Here is a 12,925-nt window from a genome sequence, read left to right on the forward strand (position 1 = left end):
TGCCACGCTCACTTCTAAACTCTTTCTCACAGGAGGCTCCCAGTTTACCCTAATCCCCAGTCCACACAGGCTCAGGAACTCCAAACTCCCTTTAGCACCAGCCTGGACCAAACATTTCTATGAAAGTAACTGCAGTGCAAGAGAACAGAGCTTCCTAGAGTGGGCTCAGGCTACTCCGGCCTTCTAAACCCTCCAATCAATGCAAGTGACATGGAACCTGCTCCAAGGCAGAGGGATAGACAAGTTGACCTCACGAAACAGAAATCCATCCAAATCAAGAAAACTATCTAAAGGCTGTGATCTTCTCGCCATACTCCACATCAAACCTGCCTTTAAATGAGGTAGATGGGATAGGAGACCCACAACCTGGGGCTCTGGCCAGCTTTTCCTGAGCCAGAATGGCATGGGATAGGGGGTAGAAAGAGACACACTTCTCCCACCCCGGCTTCCACTGGAGCATTAATAGCATAGAAAAGATAGAATTCCTGAGGACTCTGGCCCCACCTCACCCAGCTGGGCAATTCCAACCAGACCTTGTGCCCTCCCCTCACCTGTGCTTATAGCCCCAGTCTGAACTGTTCCTGGACCACCCCTTCCTTCCTATCTCAAAACACAAAATATTGTCTTCAGGAATTAATAGACGCCCCATCCTAAGGAAATAGTCCCCACATCCAGCCTAAGGGAATCACAGTCCCACCAAGATCCCTGGGTAGCTAAACAGTTTCTGACCTGGTTCCAGCTCTCAGAGAACCTCCCCCACTCTCTTCTTCTTCTCCCTAAAAAACTTCCCTCCTTGGACTACACATCAGGATTCTTTTCATTTCTGTTCTGCCGGCATCATCTGACTTCAGGGCTACTCCTAGACCAAGCTGCAGTATGTCTCTCTCCTCCACCAAACTCTAACCTTACCCAACGCAAGAACGATGTGTCTTTTGGTCACCGTAACATATATGAGATACCCAACAAGTATTTGTGGGTAAATAGGGCATCCCTCTGACAACTGGGATGTAAATAACACGACCTGGCCTATCCCCAGTGCAAAGTCTTGAGGTACCCACAACTTCTCGCAGTAGCAAAAGGTACAAAAGCCCTTGCTCCCATCTTTTGTGGATACAGGGGTCTCCAAGGTTACAATAGTCTTGGGAGTGCCCAGTTCAGGTTGATCCTATTTCAGTGGGCTGGCTGGCCTTGACAAGTCATGTCAGAACAAACCTCAAACTTGGATGAAGTTCCCAACTCCAGGAGTGGTCAGCTGTGCCAGGGTATTGCCAACCCTAGAAGATGGGCTGGCCACTCTGCAGTATTTTACTTATTGGAGGGTATCCTGGTTACCTAGAGCTGCTGTAACACAAATATCACAAGTCACTGGCTTTAAAGAACAGAAGTTTTTTTTTCTCACAGTTGGGAGGCTAGAAGTCCAAATCAGGGTCTCAGTTACGTCAATTCCTTCCTTGTAGGTAGCCTTGGGTGTTTCTTGCTTCTCGGCAATTCTCACACAGCTTCTGCCTTCCCCAGTATGTGTGGGCTTCTGTGTCTAATTTGCTCTTTTTGCAGCTCAGAAGTGATTAGGTTTAGAACTAATCACCCTTCATTGGTATAGCCTCATTGACATAACAAAGAAACCCCTTTTTCCAAACAGGATTATATCCATGGATATAGGTGTTAGGATTCCAACACATATTTTGGGGGACATAATTCAATCCATAACAGAGGGGTACCAGACACACTGGCCAGGACCCTGTAAGTTAATGTTCTTTCCATTCCTTGCTGCCTCTAGGGTATGAAGGACAGAAGTGTGGGGTAGCCATAGTTCAAACTCTGCAAAACCAGGACCGGGGTTGTCATTTGCTGGGTATATGTAAGAACCCTGGCAGAAGACACAGACACTCAGGAATAAGAGAATATTAAATGTTCCTCACTGTGGACAAAGCCCTCGAGGATGTTTTAATGTTCATATCAGCAAAACTTTCTCTGGAATTCTTGCCAGAACCCAGTGCAATAACAAATATTGCAGCAGCTACCAGGGTCTTTTTAGAGAAGCCTTTTCATAGCAGTTCTTTGGGGGAAGTCAACGCCCCAGCAGAACATAAGCATTCCATACCCTACCAAGCCTGAGCCACAAATATTACACTTTGAACCATAAATCCCAGCTGCCATCATCTTTCACCTGGATTGCTGCAACTGCCTCTTAACGGGTCTCCCTACTTCCATCCTTGCCCCCACTACAGTCCATTCTCAACACACTGACCATTTTAAAATAATAATCAGTTCATGTTACTTCATACCACCTCTCTGCTACCATCCAAAGGCTTCCCATGTCACTCAGAGTAAAAGGCAAAGTCCTTACAATGACCTACAAGGCCCTACAGGATCTGGCCAACATTTCCTTTCTAGCCTCATCTCTCGTTACTGTCCCCTTTTCCTTCTTCTCCAACTTCTCTGGCCTCTTTACTGGTCCTCAAATGCATCAGTCATGTTCCTGTCTCAGGGACTTTGTTTTTCTTTCTGCCTGGAACACTCCTCCCCTAGGTAACCACATGGCTCACTCCTTCACTTCCTCCAGGTCATTGCTCAAACACCACTTTTCCAGTGAGGCCTTTTCTAGCCAGCCTATCCAAAACTGTAACTTCCCCTTACATATTCTCTGCTTTATTTGTGTCCTTAGCATTTCTCACTATCTAGTATACTATAATGTATGGTATATTATAATCACAAATAATATATACTAATATGCTGTATAATTTACTGATTTATTGTCTGTTTCCTTCCCTAGAATGTAAGCACCATGAAGTCAGGAATTTCTGTCTGTTCTGCTCACTGCTATATCCCCAGTGCCTAGAACAGTACCTGGAACACAGTAGGCACTCAATAATAATAACATAATGTTAAATTAATTTATTCATTTCTACTCATCTCCTCATTCTCACCTGTGAAGTTAATGTCTTCATCTTCTCTATTCTCAAAACATGGTCGTGTTCATGTGTTACCTCTTCACCAGATAAGTAACTCTTTAGAAGTAGGTCTATGTGGAATTCATCTTAGTATCCCTAATATTTGACAGATGCTTTACAAGTTGTCTGTATATTGAAAGAAAAAGATTCATGTAGGCACAATCCACTCAGGCCCATACCTGCACATAGTGTTCTTCCCACTCTGCCCACTGGTACTCCCTACACAGGTTCTGAGAATATCTGCCTTCCAGAACCCCAACATTTCCCTGTCCTTTTCCCTCATAAGAAAGAAAACCAAATTATCTCACATCCACAAATTGGTGCCTTTGTATTATGACGGAGTCTGATGAAGGGGAAACCAAAAACAAAAAATAAACCCACTGCTGTTGAGTCGATTCCAACTCCTAGTGACCCTATGGGACAGAGTAGAACTGCCCCACAGGGTTTCCAAGGAGCAGCAGGCAGATTCGAATTTATGACCTTTTGGTTAGCAGCCAAGCTCTTAACCACTGTACCACCAGGGCTGCAAACGGAAAACAGCCTCCCCAAATACTGTTTCCAAGAAATCTCCAGCCCTGATGAAAACTCTTTCAACCCTAGAGACAACTGCAGCAATCTAAGGGACCTAGGAAGACTCCAACAAACAAGGAAGACTTCTGGCCAACATGGCGCTATAGACAGAAGCACCTCACTGTCCCTCCACAGCAAAGACTTGAAATAAGTTAAACAGAGACAAATGTCAATCCTGAAACCCTAAGAATCAAATGAAGAGATAAAGAACTCAGCCAAGCACCGAATGGAATAAGAAACTGACAGAGAACAGAGAATGAGGATACATACATGCAGAGCTCCCCTGTCAGCTAACACAGCATGGATTCGCCATCTTGGACTCCTGTCCAGATCAGTGAACAGGGAGTATGGGAAAGCAGCTTCACGGAGCCCACAGCAAGAGATAGAATAACTGGTAACCAGTGATATACGCTTTCCTACCCCCACCCTTCTTCACTACCTCTCGGCCTCCTCTGCTTCCTGTGGCCACAGTCCCTTGGCTGGGAGGCACCAGCTTCGGCCCTGTGCTGCTTGGATTCCACCTGCCCACACTGGCCGGCTCCCTGAGTGCCTTTGCTTGTTGCTGGTGTTGCTTTTTTCTGCTTCTTTTGGTTTCTTCCATACCTCTCACGACCTTCCCCTCCTTTCTCTCAAATACCTAGTTCTGTGTGCCACCTTTGCTTCTTCCTGAAAGGTTGTGAAATGCCGCTCGACTGTGAAACTGCTTCCTGACGCATGCTGCCAGGCTGGTGGGATCCCCGGGGCTATTTGTTTGTTTGTTTTGATTTGTTCTGTTTTTATTTCTTTATTTGTTTGGTTTTTTTTTTCTTTTCTTGGCTTGGGAGCCCCTTCTAGCAGGGCTGTACTGTGCAGCTTGGGAGCTACTTCCTCAGTCTGCGCAGCTGTGCAGTGGGATTCCTGGGGGCATTTCTTTTTTTCTTTTTTTGTTTTTTGTTTTATTTTCTCTTTTTCCCTTTCTGTCTTCATTTTTCAGTTTTTCATCTCTCTATACTAGCCTTCTCTTCCCTGTCTCCTGAATACCTGGCACTGTGTGACACCTCTACCCCTTCTAGCCAGGCTGTAATTCACAGCCCGGGAGCCACTTCCTCCACTCTTTACAGCCACACTGGTGGGATCCCTGGTGGCTTTGTATTGCTTTTTTTTCCTAATTTTTTTCTTTTACCTTTTTTCTTCTTTTTTTCCTTTTTGTTTTTCTCCTTTTCTCTGTCTCTCATCTCATCTCTCCACTCCAATGGCCAGCTCCATTAGCACTATTGTTTATTTGTTTGTTTGTTTGTTTTTCCCTCCTGTTTCTCTCTCCTTCCTCTCCTCTTTCCCATACCCATCTTAGGTACACACATCACAGTCTCCTCCCCTCTTTCTTCCCTAACTGCATCGTGCACTGAACATCAGACTCGTGAGCTGCACAGACATGATCTACTGGAACCTGCCTTGCATTGATTCCTGGCCTGCCCTGTCAGCTCTAGTACTTGCCACAAACAACTGCTTTGCCCATTAATCAGGGTCTTCATCTACCCACATCAGGGGCCTGAGGACTGGTGGCTCCATCCACATCACCTAGCCATCTGTGATAGGGACCCAAGAATAAGAGGTGTTCCCCAGTCCTTATAGCCAACAGCTCATAGTCTGGCTACAAAACCCACTCACCTATGTGCTCTAGGGAACAGGGACACGCTTTCCTCCCAGACACACAGGGCTGGCAGTCGACCCCCTGCCTTGCTCAGCTTGCGACCCCCTGCTGCAGCTGGATGCCTGTGCCTACACCAATCACCCATGCCTGTCTAGGGCTGTGAGAGCCTGCACCACACACTTGGTGGCTGACTACCTGGACACCTGAGCTGAATCCATACAGAAGGAGTGGGTGGACTCCTGAGCTCATATACTTAGTAGCAGTTCTGGCCACCCAGTGGCAGGACATTGGAGCTTCAGGAGTGCCAGCGATCAGCTCAACAAGCAGCCTATCTGGGCATATCAAAACAAAACAAAACAAGAAACTAGGACACAGTAAGCAAACATAAAATAAATAATACAATAACTTATTGATGGCTTGAAGACAAAAGTCAGTGTCAAATCACATAAAGAGGCAGACCATGATGGCTTCAGCAAGTTCCCAAAATAAAGAATCAAATTTTCCAGAGGAAGAGACTTTCTTGGAATTAGTGGGGGCAGAATACAAAAGATTAACATACAGAACTCTTCAAGACATCAGGGAGGAAATTAGGCAAAACACCGACCAAGCAATATAGGAACTTAAGAAGATTAGAGCATAATGACAAATTTAACAGACTGCAAGAATCCATAGTGAGACAGAAATCAGAAATCCACTAAGGTGGGCCTTACCCAAGCCATGGTATTTTCAGTCACCTCATATGTATGCAAAAGCTGGATAATGAATAAGGAAGACCGAAGAAGAATTGATGCCTTTGAGTTATGGTGTTGGTAAAGAATACTGATTATACCATGGACTGCCAGAAGAATGAACAAGTCTCTCTTGGAACAGTACAGTCAGAGTGCTCCTTGGAAGCAAGGATGGTGAGTCTTCATCTCACATACTTTGAACATGTTATCAGGACAGATCGGTCTCTGGAGAAGGACATCATGTTTGGTAAGGTAGGGAGTCAGCAAAAAAGAAGAAGACCCTGAACAAGCTGGATTGACACAGTGGCTGCAACAATGGGCTCAAACATAACAACGACTGTGAGGATGGCGTAGCACCAGGCAGTGTTTCATTCTCTTGCACATAGGGTCGCTATGAGTTGGAACCAGCTCAATGGCACTGAAGAACAACATATCCTATGCAATATTTAGAACATATTTAAACTAAAAAATTATTCATTGTTTATCTAAAATTCACATTTAACTGGGTGTCTTTTATTTTATTTGGCTACTCTATGTGGAAGGGCAGAGATCAGACCTATTTTCCTCAGTATTGGAGCTCCTGAACCCACATCATGCTTGTATATAGTAGACACTCAATATCTTCTCGTTGAAATATTTGTTTGTTGAAGTCTGTCAGAAGTCCTCATCTCCACTAAGGAGATAATTCTTTGGATAAATATACCCCCCAGGGGCCAGCTTTGAACAGGCATATTGACTCATTCAACAAATCAGACTGGATCACCTACCAAGTGTTAAGATCTATGCTATATAAATTAGGATACAGAGAGAAATAAAATATGGCTTCTGCTCTCAAAATGGTCACTGACCAATAGGAGCAATAGATCTCAAGGCAGATAATTACAATAGAGTGTGGTAAGTGCTAGACAATAAAGGCTAAAAGAACAGGGGTCAAGGCAATTTTGCTCACCATTATATCTCCACATGGCAGGTGGTCAATAAACAGTAGTAGAATGTAATAATGAAAAGATGAAAATAGGAATAATGTATTGTGTAGAGGTTAGATGACTAAACAAGGAAGACAGAATAGTGGGAGGTTGGGTTCACTCCAGGGAGGAGGTGACATCTCGTCTGGATCACGACGTAGGAGTACACCAGGCAGAAGAAGAGGAAAGATGATTCCTAAAAAAGGGAATGGCATGAACACAGATATGGCACTTCAGAGAGTGGGGAATAATTTGATACCACTGGAGCATAGAGTTCACAGGGGTAAGAGATGAGGCTGGAAAGGTGAAGAGCCTTGAACACCTGGCCAAGGAGTTTGGACTTTATCCTAAGGGTAATGGATGGTCATTGAAGACTCTTTTTTTTTTTTTTATTCCAATAAAGCTTTATGTATTTATTTTTAATTGTTGTACTTTAAGTGAAAGTTTACAATTCAAGTTAGTCTCTCATACAAAAATTTATACATACATTGTTATGTGACCCTAATTGCTCTCCCTTTACTGTGACAGCACACTCCTCCTTTCCACCCCTGATTTCCCATGTCCATTCAATGTCGCAGCGGCGACTGTTGTCGGGGCGGCGGAGACAACAACCAATGCCACAACTCTTACAGAGAAGTGGGGCCAGAAGGGTCACTCTGAGGAGTCGAACCCCTTCAGTCCCAGGAGTTTATTTTATAGTCAATACAGCAAGCAGTAAAGCAAATAACAGAACAATGGGCTTCGGGTGAGTAACAATAAGTTTCGGGCAAGGGAGAAGTAATTCAGGTAAACAAGCCAATCAGTAATAGGACAATAGGTTTGGGAAAACAAGTCGTGCCTAATCTCTTTCTCATCGCTGACAAGTCTCCAACATGTCGTATACAGCATAGAGGCCTGTGGGGGCTGCAAATATCAATAGTGCAGCCATGTTTAAATGGCATATATCCCCACAATTCAACCATCTCCTGACCCTCTCTGCCTTCTCATCTCACCTCCAGACAGGAACTGCCCATTTAGTCTCATGTATTTACTTGAGCTAAGAAGCGCACGCTTCACGAGTATCATTTTGTGTCCCACAGTCCAGTCTAATCTTTGTCTGAAGAGTTGGCCTCGGGAATGGTTTTAGTTCTGGGTTGACATAGAGTCTGGGGGCCATGCTTCCTGGGGATCCTCCAGTCTCAGTTAGACCATTACATCTGGTCTTTTTACTAGAATTTGAGTTCTGCATCCCACTTTTCTCCTGCTCCATCAGGGACTCTCTGTTGTGTTCCCTGTCAGGGCAGTCACTGGTGGTAGCCAGGCACCATCTAGTTCTTCTGGTCTTAGGCTGATGCAGTCTCTGGTTTATGTGGCCCTTTCTGTCTCTTGGGCTAATACTTTCCTTGTGACTTTGGTGTTCTTCATTCTCCTTTACTCCAGGTGAGTTGAGACCAATTGATACATCTTAGATGGCTGCTCACTAGCTTTTAAGACTCCAGACGCCACTCACCAAAGTAGGATGCAGAGCATTTTCTTAATAAACTTTGTTATGCCAGTTGACCTAAATGTCCCCTGAAAGCATGGTCCCAGACCCCAGCCCCTGCTACTCTGCCCCTTGAAATGTTTGGTTGTATTCAGGAAACTTCTTAGCTTTGGTTTAGTCCAGTTGTGCTGACTTCCCCTGTAGTGTGTGTTTCCCTTCCCTTCACCTAAGGTAATTCTTGTCTACTGTCTAGTTAGTGAATAACCCTCTCCCTCCCTCCCTACCCTCATAACCATCAAGGGATGTTTTCGTCTGTGTTTAAACCTTTTCTTGAGTTCTTATAATAGTGGTCTTATACAATATTTGTCCTTTTGTGACTGACTAAATTCACTCAGCATAATACCTTCCAGATTCCTCCACGTTCATAGAAGACTTTTGAGCAGAGAAGTGGCATGAACTTCGGGTGATTCCTCTGGCATTAGTGTGGAGGATAGACTGTAGTGGAGACAGACTGGTGACCAGAAGAGAAATGAGAACTACTGAAATAAACTTGTCTGGAGATGATGGAGACCTAAACGTGTGGATTATTAGGGATATTAGGAAATCAGCCTTCAGGGCTGAAACTGTGTCCTCAAGGACTTACTGTGAGTGGCCTCATCTGTCCCTTTCCTGTTCCTAAGTGCCCTGGGCTGTGGGAGGGGAGGGAGCTGCTGAAAGAAGGAAGCCAGAGACGAAGAGAGGGTGGGAGGCAGCCCAAGACAAACTTCCTTCACTTCACAATCTTGCCTAAGGAGAGAGCAGTGCTAACCCCTTGGGGCTCTCCCCTCCTGCTGCCAAAGGGAAGGGAAGGCCTCGATTTGGTTAGCACAGTCTAGAGCTTCTTTGGGGTCTACAGGTAGGACCTTACCCTCAGTGGGACCCCCACATAGCCAGCAAGCCATGCTGAGGACAAGAGATTCAGTCTCCGGGTCTGGCAGCCCTCTCCTTTCTGGGCAGAGTCTAAAAACAGAGCTTTCCGAGAAATCATCAAAACTTTCAGCTGAAAGAGGGCACTAGAGATCAGCTAGCTCAGCCCGTAGGCCTAGGACAAGGTCCCAAGTCCTAGGTACATCCCCACCTCCTCTTCAGCGGCATCCCACTGCTCCACCCTGCTCACTTTTTGAGCCACCAGACCCTGGATGTGGAAAGTGTAGAATTTAAATCATACTAACCTAGGTCAGATCCACCCACGTGTGTGAGCTTGTGCAAGTCACCTCACTTTGTGAACATCATTTTCTTCTTGAAAAATGAGAACATGAACCTCACAGCCACCATGATTTAAATGAGTTATCCCGTGTGAACAAACACAGGACCAAACCAAACAAAACAAAACCAAATGCGCTGCCATCGAGTCGATTCCAACTCATAGCGACCGTATAGGACAGTATAGAACTGCCCCCATTGGGTTTCCAAGGCTGTAAATCTTTACAGAAGCAGACTGTCACATCTTTCTCCACGGAGCGGCTGGTGGGTGCCAACCTCCAACTTTTTGGTTTGCAGACAAGCGCTTTAATCACTGTGCCACCAAGTCTCCTTCAAACACAGACAGTGCCTATTATACAGCCAAAATACCTGTAACTGCCTCACTCCTTCATTCCTGAACTGACGAGGAGCTTTATCTGCAACTTAGAGGACAGCTGGGCCCTTTCTTTATTCATTCACCCAAATAATATTTTCCAGGCCCCCGCTATGTGCCAGCTACTTGCTAGGTGATGGAAAAACAATGGCAAGCAAAACAGATACAATCCATCATGGAAGTTTTATTCTTCTGGAGAAGATAGATATTAATTAAATGATCGCACAAATAAAAGTAAAATTTACCATTAGTAAGTAGAATAAAGGAGGGTAACTCACACTCAGTTATTCCAAGCACTTTGAGGGATGAAGCCTGGTGCTGGCACACCCTGGGCATGGCCTGGGCCAGGGGGGAAGGCTGGGAACCTTCTTCCCTATTAACTGATTTCCCAGAAGCTCCAGTTCCCAAAAAAGAAATGTATTCAGAATGGGGAGTTTGGGAGGGGAAACCTGGTGTGCTCCTAGGTCCAATCCTGAGCCAGGCCCCCCAGAGCCCACCCCCACCCCAAAATAAATAAAGACCTGCCAGCCTGACTCCTCAGCAACTCCAGTGGCCTCCCCAGGGAAAACAGACGCAACTACAGCTCCATCATGAAAATTCTTCACGGTCCTGCTGCTGGCCAGCCTAGCCTCTGCCTCTCTCTCCTTCTTAATGGTAAGTCTGGCCTCCTTCCCACTCCCCTTTGTCCCCCAGAGGTCGCTGAGCTATCAGCTGCAGAGAGCTCAGCACTAGGAAGGCCCTTCCTTAACCCTTGTGATGTGCTAGGTGAAGAGGTGGGGAGATACAAAACTAAAAGTTCACACCTGGGATGACTTAGATATGGAGAGAGGGGAGGGGAGGTTAGGGCACACCCCCCCAGAATCCTGCACCCTAGAAAGCCTGGGGGTGGGGTCAGAGGGGCCAAGGTGGACCCAAATCAGGGCAGACTATGGATCAACAGAGATTCACCTGGACAACCCAAGCGAGTTACCACCTTTCTGTAGATCTCCCTGCCTCCTTCTGTACAATGAAGACAAGATATACACACACATCCATTCAACAGCTATTTATTGAGCACCTACTCTGTGCCAGATGCATAGTTCTAGGCACTTGAGATACACTGACGATCAAAATAGACAGATACCTCAGTCGTCATTGAGATTTGACATTACATTCTAGCAGAAAGAAACAAACAGTAAATATATTAAATAAACTACATAGTGTGTTAGAAGTGGTAAGAAAACCATAAAGCAGGGTACGGGAGGTAGGAATGTTGGGACAGCATATAGGGTTGACTTCCATGTTAAGTGTCTTTAGAACTCTGGAGAATTTAACCTTTTTTTTCAGAGCCAGAACATGAGATCCAATTGGAGGTTCAGCCCACAGATGCCCAGAAGTCTATATTCTCATGCTGGCATTCTTTAATTTGGTGGTGGTAGAAGCCACAGAAGGCAGACTCAAGCAATACTCACAATTCAGAGAAAAAAAAAACAATATTTATTTACTGAACCCCTCATATGCACTAGACACTGGCCAGGTGTTTGCATAGTTAATCTCTTATCTGGAAAGGTGAATTTGCTGAGAGAAGTGGAGTGCCTAACTAATGGCATTCAAAATCAAAGATGTACCTTTTGGAAGCTCATGGATTTGGATTCTGGTGTGAGACCTCAATCCTGCTTCCACGCTAATTGGGCAATGACACAACCCTGATAGCCTTCACATGTTAAGGAGATAATATAGCACTGGCGAGCTGCTTCTCACCGTGAGCTCTCTTTCTCTGCCTCTAACTGCCTCCATATCCTTGGTCCCAGCTGCCCAGTTCATCCTTATTAGCCACCCCAGGAAGGACCATGACTCCAGTGAAGACCTTTCTAAGGAGCTTCTCATATCCAGAGAAGACTTGCTGTCTGAAGAGGATGTAGTGATACATCCACCAGGAGATCAAAAGAGTCAACAGCCTGAGCTCCTTCACCCAATACCCCAGGAAGACAGTTTCAGAAATACTGAACTTCAATTAGAAGAGACCACAGAAGTCACTCCCAGAGCTGGTATGAGCCAGGGAAGAGGGGAGGCATTAAGTAGAAAAAGGTGGAGGCTGGAAGCTACCTGGGAGGAAATACATGGGGATAGAAAAAGAAGGAAGCTGTGGGAGTAGGAGGGGACACAAAAATTAAATGTAAATGAGATTCAAATGAGTCCATTTTCTATGCCAGCGCTGAGGGGTGGGGATGGTGGAGGATGAGGCCAAATTTACCTTGATATTTCTTTCCTATAATTCCCCAGTAACCACCTCAGAGGAAACTGGCCAAGCTTGACCATGAAATCAGGAAGAATCTAGACAAAACGGTGAAAGAAACCATGGACAATCTGAAACACCTATTCCCTCATGCCTGTGAAGTCATGAGGCCCTAATGACGTGGATACCTATATCCCAGGCTGGGCCATGGGAGGTGCCTATAGCACCTACACTTCCCTCGTCCCAACCACCATCTCCACTGCCCATCAAACACCTGCATTAAAGCCCTGCATCCCACACCTGGCTCCAGTGGCATCACTAGGGTTGATGTCACCCAGTGCGGTAACTTACGGTGTAACCTCCCCCATGGACCTCCTCCTGCACCAGATCATACAGAATCCTTAGTAATGTTTTTTGTACTAATGTTACTTATAAATCATAATTTCCATATATCACTCCTTTTCCTTTAATTACTATTTCACTCTCAAAAAAGTTATTGATATAGTTTCAAAAATACTAATTACCACAATATTGTAGCTAAAATACCAGAAAATCTGACAAAATCAGCAACTATAAAAACACTAGCAGCAACAAAAACAACAGCATGGGCTTATAGCTCGTGCAGATGAAACCACGTGATTCAAACCATCATTGTAATTGGCTGATAATGACAGCTCTGACAGGGGTGCATTAGAAGGTCCAAAAAGTAAACGAGCATAGATTTTTAGCCTTGTAGGTATATCGATACATGTAAACCGGCCTTACGAAAAATGTTTTTGTTGTAACTAA

The 12,925-nt window shown here is 45.1% G+C and overlaps 1 protein-coding gene across 1 annotated transcript; it reads left to right on the forward strand.

The window, feature by feature from the left end:
* Positions 1–11,635: 11,635 nt before the first annotated feature.
* Positions 11,636–12,312, forward strand: LOC105756169 (glycosylation-dependent cell adhesion molecule 1-like; the record flags this gene model as incomplete). Its single annotated transcript, XM_023728924.1, has 2 exons — positions 11,636–11,932; positions 12,196–12,312. Coding segments are annotated over 2 exons (414 nt in total), but the record flags the coding sequence as incomplete, so codon positions are not given.
* Positions 12,313–12,925: the final 613 nt, after the last annotated feature.

Source organism: Trichechus manatus, unplaced genomic scaffold (genome assembly GCF_000243295.1).
Source record: "Trichechus manatus latirostris isolate Lorelei unplaced genomic scaffold, TriManLat1.0 scaffold00027, whole genome shotgun sequence".
In the NCBI taxonomy this organism is placed as follows: Eukaryota; Metazoa; Chordata; class Mammalia; order Sirenia; family Trichechidae; genus Trichechus; species Trichechus manatus.